The 14994-nt window shown below is 43.0% G+C and overlaps 1 protein-coding gene across 1 annotated transcript; it reads left to right on the top strand.

Annotated features, from left to right (window-relative positions):
- The first annotated feature begins 333 nt into the window (after positions 1 to 333).
- Positions 334 to 14668, top strand: LOC139687648 (uncharacterized). The gene is made up of 7 exons (XM_071584888.1): positions 334 to 351; positions 3891 to 3947; positions 4482 to 4772; positions 5787 to 5968; positions 6848 to 7254; positions 11200 to 11343; positions 13836 to 14668. Exons 1-7 carry the CDS (start codon positions 334 to 336, stop codon positions 13880 to 13882), a joined length of 1146 nt encoding a protein of 381 aa, XP_071440989.1. The 3' UTR covers positions 13883 to 14668.
- The last annotated feature ends 326 nt before the right edge of the window (positions 14669 to 14994 follow it).

Below are 14994 nucleotides of genomic sequence, written 5' to 3'. Positions count from 1 at the left end.
AAATGAGCGGTCAAACGCCTTCAAGTGTTTCAACGCATGACTCATGACGCCTTGATCTCCTGTCTCAACCGAAGGCGTCACAGTTCATTGATTGAGTCGCCGGTGTAAGCAATACTATTTTCCCACGACTACAGTCGGAGAGGTACAACCGAACAATCGTCAATAAACTCTACTTAACTAAAGATGTTCCACCCGGTGCAGTGCCTTCCAGAGCTATTCAAAGCAATATCATCCTCAGAAATGTAATATTCAGCACTTAAAAATGGAAATTATGTTGCAAGGCCACGACTGAAGGCCCTTTTCCTGTTTTTGGGAAGTTGGGTTTAATGAGAGATGAGCAGTCAGGAAATGGTAAGTAGAATACTTCAAAGTTCTCTTCTCTCTCAAACTTATTCTAATGTCCTCCTTTGGACCATTTATTAATATTTATTTTTAACGTTAAAAACAAATCCAAGAATTTGCAGACTTTAAAAAAAATACGAAATCACTAATAAAATCGGAGGAATATTAGTTTTTTTACTTTTTAAAGGACAGTTGTATTGAGAGAAATTATTATTTCCGCATGGACTTAACTATTCGTGTAAAATGAGAACATACGATTAAAATTAGATTTGGATATATCTTGTTGGGTTCGCAATAAACGCAGTGTGATGCGCGGCAACATGCTCTCTTTGAGTCGAGAGTGTGGGTCTCTAGACTCTGATGGTGAGCGGGTGGCCACGAACGCAGCGGTCAACAGGAGTCGATTAGTCGGCCGAGTTTGCGTCGCAAAAGGAGAAAGACAGGGTACGTATGTGTTGCTACGTGCGAGGAGTGTGGAACGCCACGGCAGGGGTCGCTCGTTTATCCAATGTCATGCCTCGCAGAATAAAGACTAAAGTGAAACTCACCCCATCATTACAAGTACGTTGCATAACATTTCAATCGATTCGATTAATTTGAAAATTGAGGCATCTTTAACTTTGGACACAGCAATGTGCCCTGTCACCGCCTGTCTGACCCCGTCTGCTGTAACAATAATGCTACCGAAAATATTTCAAGATTACCATGCCCTCATGGTACGGTGAATTTTCAGTGAGAGAGGGAGAGAGAGTGGAAACATGTGTCTACCCAATGAATTCGTTACCTCCAGCATTACTTAGGTCACGATGATGTAGCTAGTTTAGGTTGTAAGTTTGGAGTACTTTTACATCCGGCAGTATTGTGTATTGGAGCTCCGTTTAGAAAGCTTATTTCAAATAAATGCTTTACTACCAAGCCGTACTACTTTTTCGTGCAATTATGGCATCATAAATTGGAACAATATGGCTGAGCAACTCAGTGAACTGCGCCTGTCCATTCATTAAAGAAAATTACTTTGATATTAAAAATTTATGCAATTCCGTAGCCTTCGAAATAGCTTTAGAACCTACGACACTCAAGCTAGAATATTCTCGTGAGAGCTAATGGATCACAGTTACTTGTGGAAAAGCGAACCAATGCTTTTCAATTAATGGCAAGTAATATACCAACAGACGTAAAGCCTGAAGATAAGATTCACCATTGGGCGCAGATATCTTCATGGATGACTTAGAATCTGATTTATTCAAATAGGAATGATCGCTTCAAAGTATTCTGCGGAAGAAGTTGCTCGGATGTTGTTCTCTTATCTTGGAAAAAGAGCTTGAGGCAATTGCTAAAACTGCGAACTTAAGGCTCCGAGTTTCCTTAATTTGTTTTACGATGAAAAGAAGATGAAGGTCATTCCAATTTCCTGGATCTGCCGATGTACTCGCCCTAACATAATTACGGCGAGTTCACGGATTTCTGCTATAAATACGCCCATAATTCGTGATAATCCAATACAGATACAGGGTGCGGCAGCATCACTTGCTGATTTGAAGGGCTTTCAATTAAAATCAAAAAATTATGCTTACTACCCTGTATAAAAACTCCAGGGGCTCGTGAATATGACAGTTCCAATCATTACAACAATTCGAATTCTGAGTTCACGCGCAAATTGAACATTATAAAATTCATCGCGAAATAAAATCGCTATAAGACGGTCTAATCGCCACAAAGTTACGTAAATAACACCCTGAAATAGCAAAAAATTAGCTTTATCTCCGTTAAAACTTGTTCTACTTAAAATGCTCTTCTTACTGTTGGTAGAAAATTTATCCAGCAGATTAATAATGAAGTTTCCTAAAGAAAAGTATAACATATACTTTTATTATCCTGGAATATTGGCCAAACTTTTGCGTAAAAACGAATCCTATTCTTCAATCCCATATATTGAGCTGTGATTCTTGTGATAAGCATTACACCCCCTAGATTATTGGAAAAATCACAACAAGAATTAAAGAACGGTTGTGGATGCGTGGCCAAACTAAAACGTCTAAATATCTCTCTTTAACTTTTTCATTGCATTTCCCCACAACCCGTTAATGAAATCTAGATTCTTTAAGGCTCACCCACATATTTTTCTGGTGTTGATACCCAAGAAAAGGTTTGATGTACTTATAGTACCCAAGTATTTGACCGGTTCTGACAATGAAATGTTTGATTTGACCCAATCTATCGAAACTCTCTGGTGGAACACTGTGTCGTCTGCAAATGATCTAAGATTGCTGGCTACGAGAAAACTGAGGAAACGAGGCTATTAATGTATACCAAGAGTCGCAGTGGTCCTATAACACTTTCCTGTGACACCCCTCAAGTTGACTACTCTTTGTTTACAGTTAGATCCCTGATCCAGTATCTCACATTCTTGTTAAGAGGGTAATATCTTAGTTTAAGAAACAGCATTCACTTATGTATTCCCATCTCCCGATTTCACGATCATGAATAAAAACACTCAATTGCGTTTCGATTGAATCGCTTTTCCTAAACCCATGCCGGCTGCGGCAGAGTATCTTCCTATTTTCGAGAAAGAACACTGTATTGCTGATTACTCTCTCCACCCTTCCCAAATCACCAACTCTACCAAATTATCCACCTATCCCTAATGGTATGCCATTGACCTTAGCTCATTCAAATTTATATTGGGGTGGGTTTTCCTAAACTACCGGAAGCGGTCGTGAATGTACTCTTTTAGGAGGTGGGGAGGAGTTTTCGCAAGGGAAAATTCAAGGTTGCCAGAGTACCATTTAAACTGACGGGTGGCTTGCCGTTATCTCTTACTCGTTTCCTCCCACTAAACCAATGAACCACTCGTCAACACAGCAGTCGAAGGCGATGAACACTCGGAGAGACGCAGAGCCCCCGAAGGTCTAAAAAGATTTTAAGTGTCTCTCTCGTATTTCAAGAAGGGGCAATTGAAGCAATACTGGGTCCTGTGAACCATAATAGGTATTTAATTTACCCAAGTAATCACTATCACCTTCCTAGTGAGGCCAAAAACAAAAAAAACCGCCAGTAACTCTCCCAATATTCGATGAGAACGTCATTTTTTCGAATACCATTCATTTCTTTTGCGATGGAATAGGTTAGCTTTTGGAGCGATATAACGCGTGGATTTCCTCGCTCTATTACCACTTATGCACACCAGGCATTTTTCATTCCTTCTTTACCGGAAAAGGAAGACTGCCGAGACGAATCAAACCTTATTGGCCGTCTCAGGTCTTTGAATACAATTAATGGCGGTCGCCGGCTTTTCTCCTCCCTGGGCACCGCGCAGGCGCCAACCCTGACCGAGTGAGCCGCCCGCAGCTCAGTTGCGAGGTGGAGGGCAGCAACTCGACCCCCGGCGAGGAGCTGACCTTCCGATGCGTCGTCACCCCAACGACTGTCATCCGGTACTGCGAGATGCGACCGCCATGGGCTGCGTCACCCATTCTCGTCGAGGACGGCTCCAACGAGCTCATTGGCTCCGACATCGTTGATGACCTCATCTGGATCGACCCGCACAGCACCAGTACGACGCCTTCCACCACCACGCCCTGGTCGCCCAAGCCGAGGACCACAAGGTAAGAGCGGACGAGTCACGAAGTGCGTTGCGGCGACGCCAATGGCAAATCATCCAATTGGAATACAATCGATATGTTTAGGTCCTCAGCAACTTCTCTAACGGTGATCCGACGATTGGCCAATACTACTATTGGCAAACACAGGAGCAGATGTGCCAAGAACTTAATCGAACTCATCTTTTCATCTCTTTCGGTGTTAAGTCTCTTATATAGAAGTGTTTTTATCACCTCACGGAGCTCAATTTTTTCCATTTTTGTAAGTAAACAAATATTGTTTGCTTGTATCTGCTATGTATGAGTACGTTAAGTTATGGCTGATCCAATGCGCCCCAGAGCATCGCCTTTTCTAGCTGGGACTCGAGAGACTGTGGTGGCAAACGCACTTTGCACATTTAATTTTTATCTGCGAATTATAATCTGGATTTTAGCGCCCAGCAATATTCATGCACATCCAATTTTTCACAAACGGCCACCCTTAACAGCCACAATATGCAGCATGCAATATGAGACCGCTAATGGGAGTTTTATTCACAGGACGACGACGGCCGCGACCACATCATCGCCGACTACGCCATTGGGGAACACGTCATCGACGACCCCGTCATCGTCCACCACATCATCGTGGAGCACGCCATCGACAACCACTTCATCGTCGACTTCGTCATCGTCGACCTCGTCGACCACGACATCGACGATCACTTCGTCGACGGCAGCGACCATGGTATTCCCAAACTCGACGAATGGGTCGACGCCGACATCGTCGAATACGACATCGGTATCTCCACATCCAGGCCGGGAAGGAAACAGAAAGCGGAGGAGCGTGAGGTGAGCAAAATGTACTTGATCGTGATGCCATCAAATGGCGTCTGCTACTGTAACTGAGATTGGGAGCGTGTTCAGAGAGAAATATGGGTAATGATAAGGTAATTCCGAGGAACTGGTTTATGGGATGCGTGGTTATTGTAAGCTAGAGCTGTCAACTTATATTCGAGGTAAAAGGAATTTCTTTTGGCACTTACATCACGAAATGTTAAGGGATTCGATAAGCAAATATACGATGGCCGACAGTGATAATTGGTTGAACTTCTGACGTGGCAAAAGGTCGCTCGTTCTCAATTTTTTAGTTGTTTCCTTCTACGGCTATCATATACATAATTATATGCAAAGGACTCTGCTCACCATACCGAGCATGCATCATGAATGACCCCAAGTTACATGACTCATTACTCAGGAGATAACAACCATCCTTTGAAAATACCGATACATTTTTATCTATACAGCACTTATAACATAGAAGTGCAAGGTATAAAAGTATAAGTATAAAAAATATTTCATGAAAATACTAAGCAAGGATGAATACTATCCTATGTTCGCTGAACAGAACGTATTTCCCTCTCGGAGTAAATGCAATTACCCCTGAAACTTTGAAATGCCCCCAAAGGAGAGGATTTTCCACTTGTTCAGAATTCCCGTTCGTCAAGCCCTCAGGTACGACGGAACTGTTTCGACGACCCGGAGCTAAGTCTGCATTCCAACGATAACTCAGAGGTTACGCGGCTCGCCATCTAAGATCGAATCCGCCAGGACATTTCCTTCGTCCCTGAGCAAATGATGGAGTTAAATTCAGTCATTCAACGAAACGTTTCACCTAGTCGGCCACGTCAAAGATCACACGTAAGCGAAATATATAATATATGGTTGAATATTCATTCCTTTTAACTGCATTACCCAACACTAGGACTGCAATGCTGTGTGCAGCAGTGACCACGAGTTAAGACAAAAGTTACGATACATATAGCTTCACATTCTTCATTAAACCTTACTCTTACCTCCCGCCAGGGGCAAGTTCTACGGCTGGTCTTCCCGCCTGGACTACGTGGGACAGGGGTTCTCCAACGGCGACTGCAGCACGGCCATCCGACGGGTCAGCCTCGAGGACGCCGGTACATGGAGGGTCACCGTGGGGATCGAGGAGCAGATGATGGAGCTGGCCGCCAAAATGGACGTGGTCCTGCAAGAGGGTCAGTGCGCGTGTTTCTAAGGTCCTTTCGTTCGCACACACCATACATACCCCGAGGGTCACCAGTCATAACCAAGTTCAGAGGGTCGAGTTCCATTCATGAATGCGCATTGAGGACAGGCGATTGGAAAATCACTGTGCCTGCTTCCCAAACTGCAAGATAAGCGAGTGCTCAATTCTTTGTGCTTAGCACCAAACTCCCACTGACCTTTTCGCGGCAATGCATCCACGGGAATCTACCCTAGGCTCTCATCAGTGTGACCCCATGATTCTCGGTATACTGCACGGCTGGTCACAACGATGCGAACACGGACGGTCGACGAATCGCGGCAGACCGAAAATCATGACCTCGTATTCACAAAACTAGGGATACCGTCACAGAAGTTAACGTTATTTTCCGCTCTTCCCGCTGAAATCAAATATTCATTCACGTAACCACCTCGGAAGTGACTTGGGCGAGTCTGGGAACAGAGGGGGAGTGGTCAGTGGGCGAAAGGAGGAAGAACCACGGGCCCAAAATTATTCCCTCAGTGCTCACTTGCGCCGTATTACCAACGGTTTTGCAGTCCAACCTCCTGCCTACATAAATACGCACGCTTAACCAAACAAACAGTACACTGACCTCACATCGCGGAGTGGGTTCGTTGATATTGAAGGCTTCGCGATCTTCTTATGTCGCCAACCTCATTACCCTTCGATACTCGGCCATTATACTGTAGGTTATTTATAAGTAGCAAGACCTCTTGAGTATCCCTAACCCTGCTTGTTTACAGTCTCTCCCGTGGTGATGATATTGGTTATTCCCCATCGTTGCTGTAGGTATATATGTCACGGTTTACTAAGATAGGAATCTAAAGTCACGACCATCAAATGGTCATAGTTCCGTGGACCTGATGAATAACATGCCTTCGTTTGTTCAATCCCCAGCTACTGCTCTCCCTCTCAAGACCAACGTGGAGGTTCCCGAGGACTGGGCTTGGGCCATTCTCACCTGCCACACCACCGACCATCGTCCGCTGCGATTCTGCCGCTTCCTCCGCCCTGACGGCACCCCTCTCATCTTGGACGAAGTCGGCCTGGGCCCGGGTCTCAACCTGGAGGCGGGCGTGGGCTACGGCCGCTTCCAGTACCACGGCAACGGGATGTCCACGGGTGACTGCGGGGTCACTCTCACCAACGTCCTGGACTCGGATGCCGGCGAGTGGCTGTGCGTAGTGGGCGTCTCGGGCGAGGCGGGGCAGCAGAGGGGCGAGCTGACGCTACGACCGCCCCCGCCCAACCTCCCAGGTGAGCAAGCGGCGGCGGTAATTTCTGGGGAAGACGCTGGCACATACTTTGCTTGACGAACTCGACGACAGATCCCGGTGTGGCGCATTTGATACGCCAGGCGCCTCGTAATGATTTGAAACGAATTGGAGTAGCAGACCCTAAAACCCCTGGTCACTTTCGACAACAATATCAAGGTCCCCGTTCCAGGAAGGCGTGCATGCTAAAATTTCTGATTTTTTTAGAGATCTGTGAGTTTCCCTTCGACTATATTTCATACACTTGGCCAACAAAAGGAAAAATCCCGATTCGTCAGCAACTATAGAATAGTGACCGGGATTTATAGTTTTATTAAGCAGTGCAGTTCCATTACGAGTAATTAGCTCGAAGTTTACTGCAGGCGTTAAAATAATGCTCCACAAGATTATAATTTATATCCAGGTTTGTGTACACGCTGACATAATGAATAAAACATCGTTTTAAAAGATTGCCATTTGATCGATATTTTTGATTCGCAGAAAATATAAACTGCGACGCCATAATTAACACTGCATGCTCAAATTAGTGTTTTCCTCATCATCCTGTAATTCGTACCGCATCTTGCTGGAAAGCAAAAGACCTGCAACGTTAAACTTCACTGAAGGCTCAAGGATTATATGGATGGTTTCGCACAAGATCTATTTACATTAATATATCGCATTTTTTGTCGAAAGCAACGAAAGGTAATAAACGTTTATTTTAATTATCTATTCCTATAATTTGACCAGAGTGAATAAATTAATATTTTCATTTAATTAAATCTTAAATTAAATTAAAAGTTTGATTTAATTACAAATTATTGTTACTTACATTTTAAAAAATAAGGCATAATTCCAATAGAAACACTATAACTGTGTATTTTGGGTTATGTTAGCATGTACAACGTTCCCAAGGACTACAAACTTGACGTGGTGGAAGGGCTCATGCGTTCTGATGACCCCTAGAGCTGTGCTGGTGGGAGTAATGATAATTGCTCCTGGTAGGGTCACCAATTCCAGATACGATGAAGGTTGGGAGCCAGACGAAAGGCAGTCCACGCGGCGACTGTTCCTCAGTGAGGCGGCTGCAAAGGCGTCTGACCCCAGTGGGGCGGCCAGTAAGTGATGGTGTCACGTTAAAAACACCATTAAGGAAGGCAACGGGAAACCACTTCAATTATCATTCCCAAGATAAATATGATAGTCACTAAAGAGATTTTGTGTCCTGGCAATTACGGGGCTCGGCCCAATCGGCCGTGTGTCGTGCCCGGCAGTAGGGGAGAGAAGGCTTCCGCGGTCGTCATCCCACGAAACCCTTGCAGGGGAAAACCGGCAACAGCAGGACAGAAGACGCAGGAGAACAAGGACAAATTAGTTAGAATGGGAACTTGGAATTTTAGGACAATGATGAGTACAGGGAAATTGGAGAATGTTAAGCGACAGATGGAAAGGGGAAATATAGGCATTTTAGGTACATGCGAGGTGAGATGGATAGCGGGGATTACTGGAGTGATAATTTTAGAATACTAAACAGCGGTGGGGACGAGAGCCAACGAGGGGTTGCCATAGTATTGAGTAAAGAGGTAGGAGGAAGCGCAGTCAACATATCACAAGCAACGGATAGAATATTACTAGTAGAGATAAAAGAAGAACCGACGAACTTGGTCATTGTTCAGGTATACATGCCACCGGGCAATCATAAGGAGAAAGAAGTGGATAGGGTATACGATCAGTTAGAGGACGTAATCGCGTGTGTTCCTGCAGGGGAACATATGATAGTGATGAGGATTGGAATGCGACGGTCGGTGAATTAAGAGATAATGATGAGGAGGGGGACTATGGTTTAGGTACGAGGAATGACCCCAAGGAGATGACAATTGAGTTCTAAAGGAGCCAGGGGTTAGTCTTCACCAAACTTGGTTTAGATACCTCAAAAGGTGTAAATGCGAAGGTATACATGGAAAATACCAGGTGACTCAGGAAGGCATCAGTTAAATTATAACATGGTTAGGCACAGATTTAGGGTCAGTGTGACCAATTCGCACAGCGTTCCGGGAGCGGATGCGACTCAGATCACAATTTAGTTGTCATGAAGCGTAGCGTCCATTTTAAACAGATAAGGCAGAGGCGGCAGGTTAGGAAATGGAATGTGGAAGCATTTAATGAATTGACAAGAAAGGAGTAGCAGCAGGCTATAGAGAAAATCATGGATGACAGTAAAGAGCTGAGTACTATCGAGGAAAAATGGTAATACACCAACAGCCGCTAAAGAAACTATAGGAATCGTTGGTGGGAAAAGGACAAGGAAACAATGGATCACAGATGAGATGATTAGAAAGATAGAGAAGGAAAAGGAAGAATGTAAACATAGAATCAGGCAGAAGGAAGTACAAAGAGTTAGAATCTGGCCGGGAGACTTTGTGAGATGAGTGTTTGTTCCTATACCGAAAAAGGTAAAGGCTACATCATTGGAGGACTACAGAACAATAAGTTTGATTACCCACGCAGATAAAATTGTTCTCAGGATCATCAACAAAAGGATAGAATGTAGAGCATATGATGACTTGAGGGATGATCAGTCGGCGTTTAGGAAGGGGAGAGGTACGCGTGATGCCATTGCAGTAATGAGATTATTAATCGAGAGGAATATGGAATACAACCAGGACGCATTAGCCAGTTTCGTAGATTTGGAAAAGGCGTTTGATAGAGTGGATTGGGAAAAACTCTCGACTATATTGCAGAAAATAGGAATAGATTGGAGGAACAGGAGGCTAATACGCAGCCTGCACATGTCTCAGACTGCTCAGGTACGTGTCAGGAACGGAGAGTCCGGGTGGGCAGTGTTTGGAAGAGGTGTAAGGCGGGGTTGTCTATTGTCACTGATGATGTTCAACGTATATGTAGAGGAAATGATTAAACAGGCATGGCAAGAACTGTAGGTAGGAATGAAAGTAGAAGGGGAATTCGTAAAATCAGTTAGGTTCGCTGATGAACCAGCTCTAGTTTGTCAGTCAGCCAAGGGGTTTACAAGCATTACTGAGTGAACTGGGCACTCATTGCGATAGATGTGGGATGAGAATCAAAATTGATAAAAAAGGTTATGCGATTTTCCGGAAATAAAAAGCCTAAGCTAAACATAAATAAAATAGGAGGGGAAAAACTAGAGCAGGTAGAACAGTTTACATATCTCGGAAGTGTTTTGGACCAACACGGTCAAAGTAGTAGGGACCTAAGGAGAAGAATTACGCTAAGTAATGCTTAATAATTGCTATTAAGGCAGAATGGATTGTGATGCAATAATTCATCCCCTGATTGGCGTCGATTACGACAAAACTTGTCCATTTGTCCGACAACTGTCATATTTGAAAGGTGAAACAGCGACCTAAACATTAAATCCAAGAACATGACCCCGGCGACGATGTTAAGAGAAGATAGGTTGCTGGTGATGTCACTGTTTCTGCCGTTCGATGAACAAATATTTAGGAATTCTAAAGAAAACATTAATTCGCCACATGTTTATCCAAATCATATTATTTACGCCTTACACGGTCAAATCTTGGTTCCATACCTTTGACCTCCAAATCGAAATTGATTTGTCGTCATCCTTTTCCATTAAAAATTCTTTGACATCCAGAAATCCTGCCCTTACAATCACAATATCTCTTAATAGATTTTAACAATTGAACTATATGACCCCTTTATTTTCCTTGCCATTTCAATGTAATTATAATGTGGTTATGCTTGACGGAGTACAGCCATTTATTTTTTCAATGAACGAGGAAGATCAAATAACTCCATTCAGATAGATTAAAAGTGAGTGATTGCGTGGGCTCATTAATCATAATGTTTTCATTACCTTTTTCAAAGATGAAAGTTGAATTGTTTCCAAAGCAACTGATGAATCCGTCCTTAATCGACGTGCTCTGCTTCCCTTCTGAAACATCGGAAGGCGGCCTGAGTCTCGGTGCCATGATGGGAATTGGATTGGTGTGTGCCTTCGTGCTGTTCGTTGTGGTGCACGAGGTCATCGAGAGGCGGGTCACCTGGCGGGAGAAGAGAACAGTTCGCAAGCGCAGCGAGAAGGCATTCAAAGGTACTTCACTATTGAATCTCTGGATCATGTGGGCATTATCTCATGGTCCAGAAAGGTACTCAATGCAATCACATCGGAAAGATTTTACACCGCACCATTCCCCCATGACTGATGAGTGACCTGAGCCAGTCCCTGCTAAATGTCATTCTCAACGCAACTCACCTTGAGTCCCCTAATGGACCGCCCGCGAGCAATCAGTTCCCCAACGTATACTTGGTACGTATTTTTCGCGGTGGCTACGTTAAGGACCCTTAAAATATGACCTGGAGTGGCATAGAGTTCGCCAAACAGAAGAGTCTGCCTTGAAGGGCGCGACTTGGTTGGGAGGCGTGGTTTCAGCTAACCGGCGATCGGTTTCAACGCTGGCTGTCGTCAGATATCAGAGCCAATCGTTACACCTGATGTTCCGGGGAATATATTAATATTGATTTAATTTTTAGTCTAAATCATCGGGAATGGAAGTAAACCTCTGTGAAGCAGTTGTCATTCGAATCCTACCAACGTATTTGAAAGTTTTTTAAAATATACTAACCGGAATATTAATTAAGAAAGGACAGAACTTTGACTGTCCAAGCCTTAAATTTGTGAAGTTCTATTTCAAGGCAAAAAGAAAATAAATCAATAGTAAATATCATAATTGAGGACGTTTTACTAAGGATTTTATTTTCCTTGGCATTAAGAAAGAACATCTTTGAAATTATGAGTAACGGAAAGAGCAACTACGTTATGTAGACAAAATTAAGGCTTCAGTCAGTGACAAAGCAAGCGACTTCATTCTTTATAACATTCTTTCATCTACTTAATGCATCTATTCATATGTATATTATATTTTCGTCTTCACTATTCACCCGTAGCCACATGATCTATCTGTCATACAGATTGAAGGAATTTGTATTCCATCAAGCCAATTCACAGTAAACTCCTAAAATATACATCCATGAAATAACATGGATCTAGGGTCATACAGTTTTATATCATGAAAGTTTCATTCCGTCTCATGACGATGTAATATTTCGCCGTGCTGATTCAATTTTCAGCAGTTTCAGCTACTAGTTTCAAGACTAAACATTGTGGTTTCAAGATTAAATGCCTGATAATTTCAACGTTCGCCGCAGACCCTGATCACTCGACAAAAGGGCGTGTTAATACAAAATCATCTAAAGACGGGCGCTTTGATGTTCAGCCTAAATTAATCTTGCCAGAACATTAACTTTAATTTGGCGATTGATTTTACATTTTCAGAACTATATTTATAGAATATCTACCTATCTTTGAGCATGAATTCTTAGAACATAAATAATTGACAAGTTGGATTTTCAAAACATTTCGCGACTAAGTATTGGTTGCACGTACATTCAGCTCATAGTTTTAGGAAATCACATACTTTTCCACTCGAAACTCCCACTAAATTTCATCGTGCCCGAGCTTGGAGCCATCGACCGGAATTATAAACGTTGGTGGATCCTCATCAATGGAGATTTTTATTCAGGCACAGTCTTCCTTCTTACTTAACTTTTATGTGATTTATAAGAATGCCTCATATGCGTACGTGTTGGTGCTTCTCTGATCGACCCCCGACAATCACAAACCGTTGTGAGAGTTCGGTTAATTTTTCTCGGTGACCGGCCATAAGACCCTAAACAACTTTCTCTCTATGTTGACACCTTCGCTGCCGTTACGACTTATTCATCGTGTGAAGTGCGATGCGGAATTTTCGATGAAAGAGGTGGACCTGCTAGTTCGTGGATCAATGAGTGGAATTATACGTGTAATTATTCCATTGGTTCAAAAGTTCGTCGGAACGGCCAGGCATATGAAGTTATTTAGGGAATTCTCTTATTCATTCTAGATCAGGTGTGCAACAAATTTGATCCTCTATTTATTTTTTTTCATTTCGTAACTGTGAAGCTGGAGTTCATTTTACTCCCTGAGATATTCCACTTACGTATCATAAATAATTAAACAAAGCCTTATTCTTATTCATTGATCCGTATCACATCTCAATCCAAAATGGAAGAAAAAAGTCGTAAAATGAATTATTTTAAATGATTTATATAAAAAATTAATTACATCAATTTCAAATTAGCCATCTTCTAAATCATTGAAATTTTAAGTAAGATAATCTTGAATATAATCGAAAATTTGAATTTTGAATATATCGAAAGTGGTTGAATTTTGAGAATTCAACCACTTTCATCTATGGGTGGTCGCTTCTATATCTAGATAAAATATTTCTCGGTTTCTCATGGCAATGATTTTCTAATATCCTGTCATGCATGTGGCCAAATACTCGGAGTGGATGTACAAACAACTCGAGGCGTCATAGAAACATTTTAGAGGAAAGGTTTTTTTCCGACGCTCGAGGCAAGCCCGAGGGCAACCGAAGCGTCCTGCCCTCACCGAGAGCAACCTACCACCAAAACCCTTCAATAGGAAATAAGGCCACGTGATCACGAGCAAGATTTTACATGCTTTTTTGTCTTTCTCAACAGATACATTGGGCTCTAATCAGAATCCCAGCATCGTTGGTAAGTTCTGAGAGCGACCAAGTGAAGGAGACGCCTCAGCGAACGACTTGAGGCGGTACTGTGGGACTGACAGACAGCACGACGGAGTCATCAAAGTGAAAAGAATGTGTGTACCCGTAGTGCTCGTCACCAAGAGGGACAAGTGTTCGCGCCTTTGCGCCTCAAAATGGGACCAACACCCGAGGCGATGAGGATGATGTGGGCTCTGCCCCCTTCTGGCGTCTCTCCACTCCAGGGGACCACGGAGGGGCGGCAAGGTCGGCCGGGGGTCAAAGGGGCTCCCCACTTATCCCCTCGCCGCGCGGGTGGAAGGCCAAGTGATTCATGCCTTGCTTCTCGCTTCTGGACGTCAAACGCAAAACAAGATTTGCGCTTGCACTCGGACGATTCCAAAGCCATTTCCAGGGCAAAGTGAACAACCGACTGGTAATGGTTTCGCATTGGAAGGGATTCATTTACCAATAGGATCGCTTCAGCTCTCGTTTACTCGAGATGGAACAAAACAATGTCCAATAACCTACCCGCCCAGCGGCAAAGACCGATTGTCGAGCTAAGCAATATGATTTACTGGGAGTTAAATGTTTTATTCGTTTCAATGCCTGTTGCGAAAGTGCTTTTAATCTTGTGAATCCCACCGTATCTGCAGCGTTAAAATTTATTATAACAAGCTGATGGAATGCGCTCTAAAAGCAATAGGTATGTATAAATACAAATTTCGGTATAATTTAAATACTCTTGAGAAAACGGTGGTATGTAATTTATTTTTTGCTTGACTGGAATAAACTGCCTCACGCAAAGTTCGGTTGATTTCTCACCTTTTCGTTTGAATTTGCGGCACAAGTGCAATTTCCAATCGAGCATTTTTATTCTATTTAATATTCCGTTCCGGAGGTGAGACCAGAGAGGATCCATGCTTGGGTGATTCCAATTCGGTTTCCCACAAATTAGGTAAAATATATGTTCTTGAAAGGCCGGGCAATTTTTTGTTAATTAGCAGATCTAATTTTTATATTTCATATCAAATTAATTGCGACCGTGTAAAGTAGTTTCCAAATAGGCCTTGGCCCAGTAGTGCGTTATATATGTTGGTAACTAAGCTTTTATTTCGATCTTAGCATCTTTG

The sequence above is a fragment of the Hetaerina americana genome, unplaced genomic scaffold, assembly GCF_022747635.1.
Source record: "Hetaerina americana unplaced genomic scaffold, ioHetAmer1.1.p SCAF_2, whole genome shotgun sequence".
NCBI classification, from domain to species: domain Eukaryota; kingdom Metazoa; phylum Arthropoda; class Insecta; order Odonata; family Calopterygidae; genus Hetaerina; species Hetaerina americana.
Note: the sequence above shows the minus strand (reverse complement) of the source record. Positions and strands in the feature narration are given on the sequence as shown.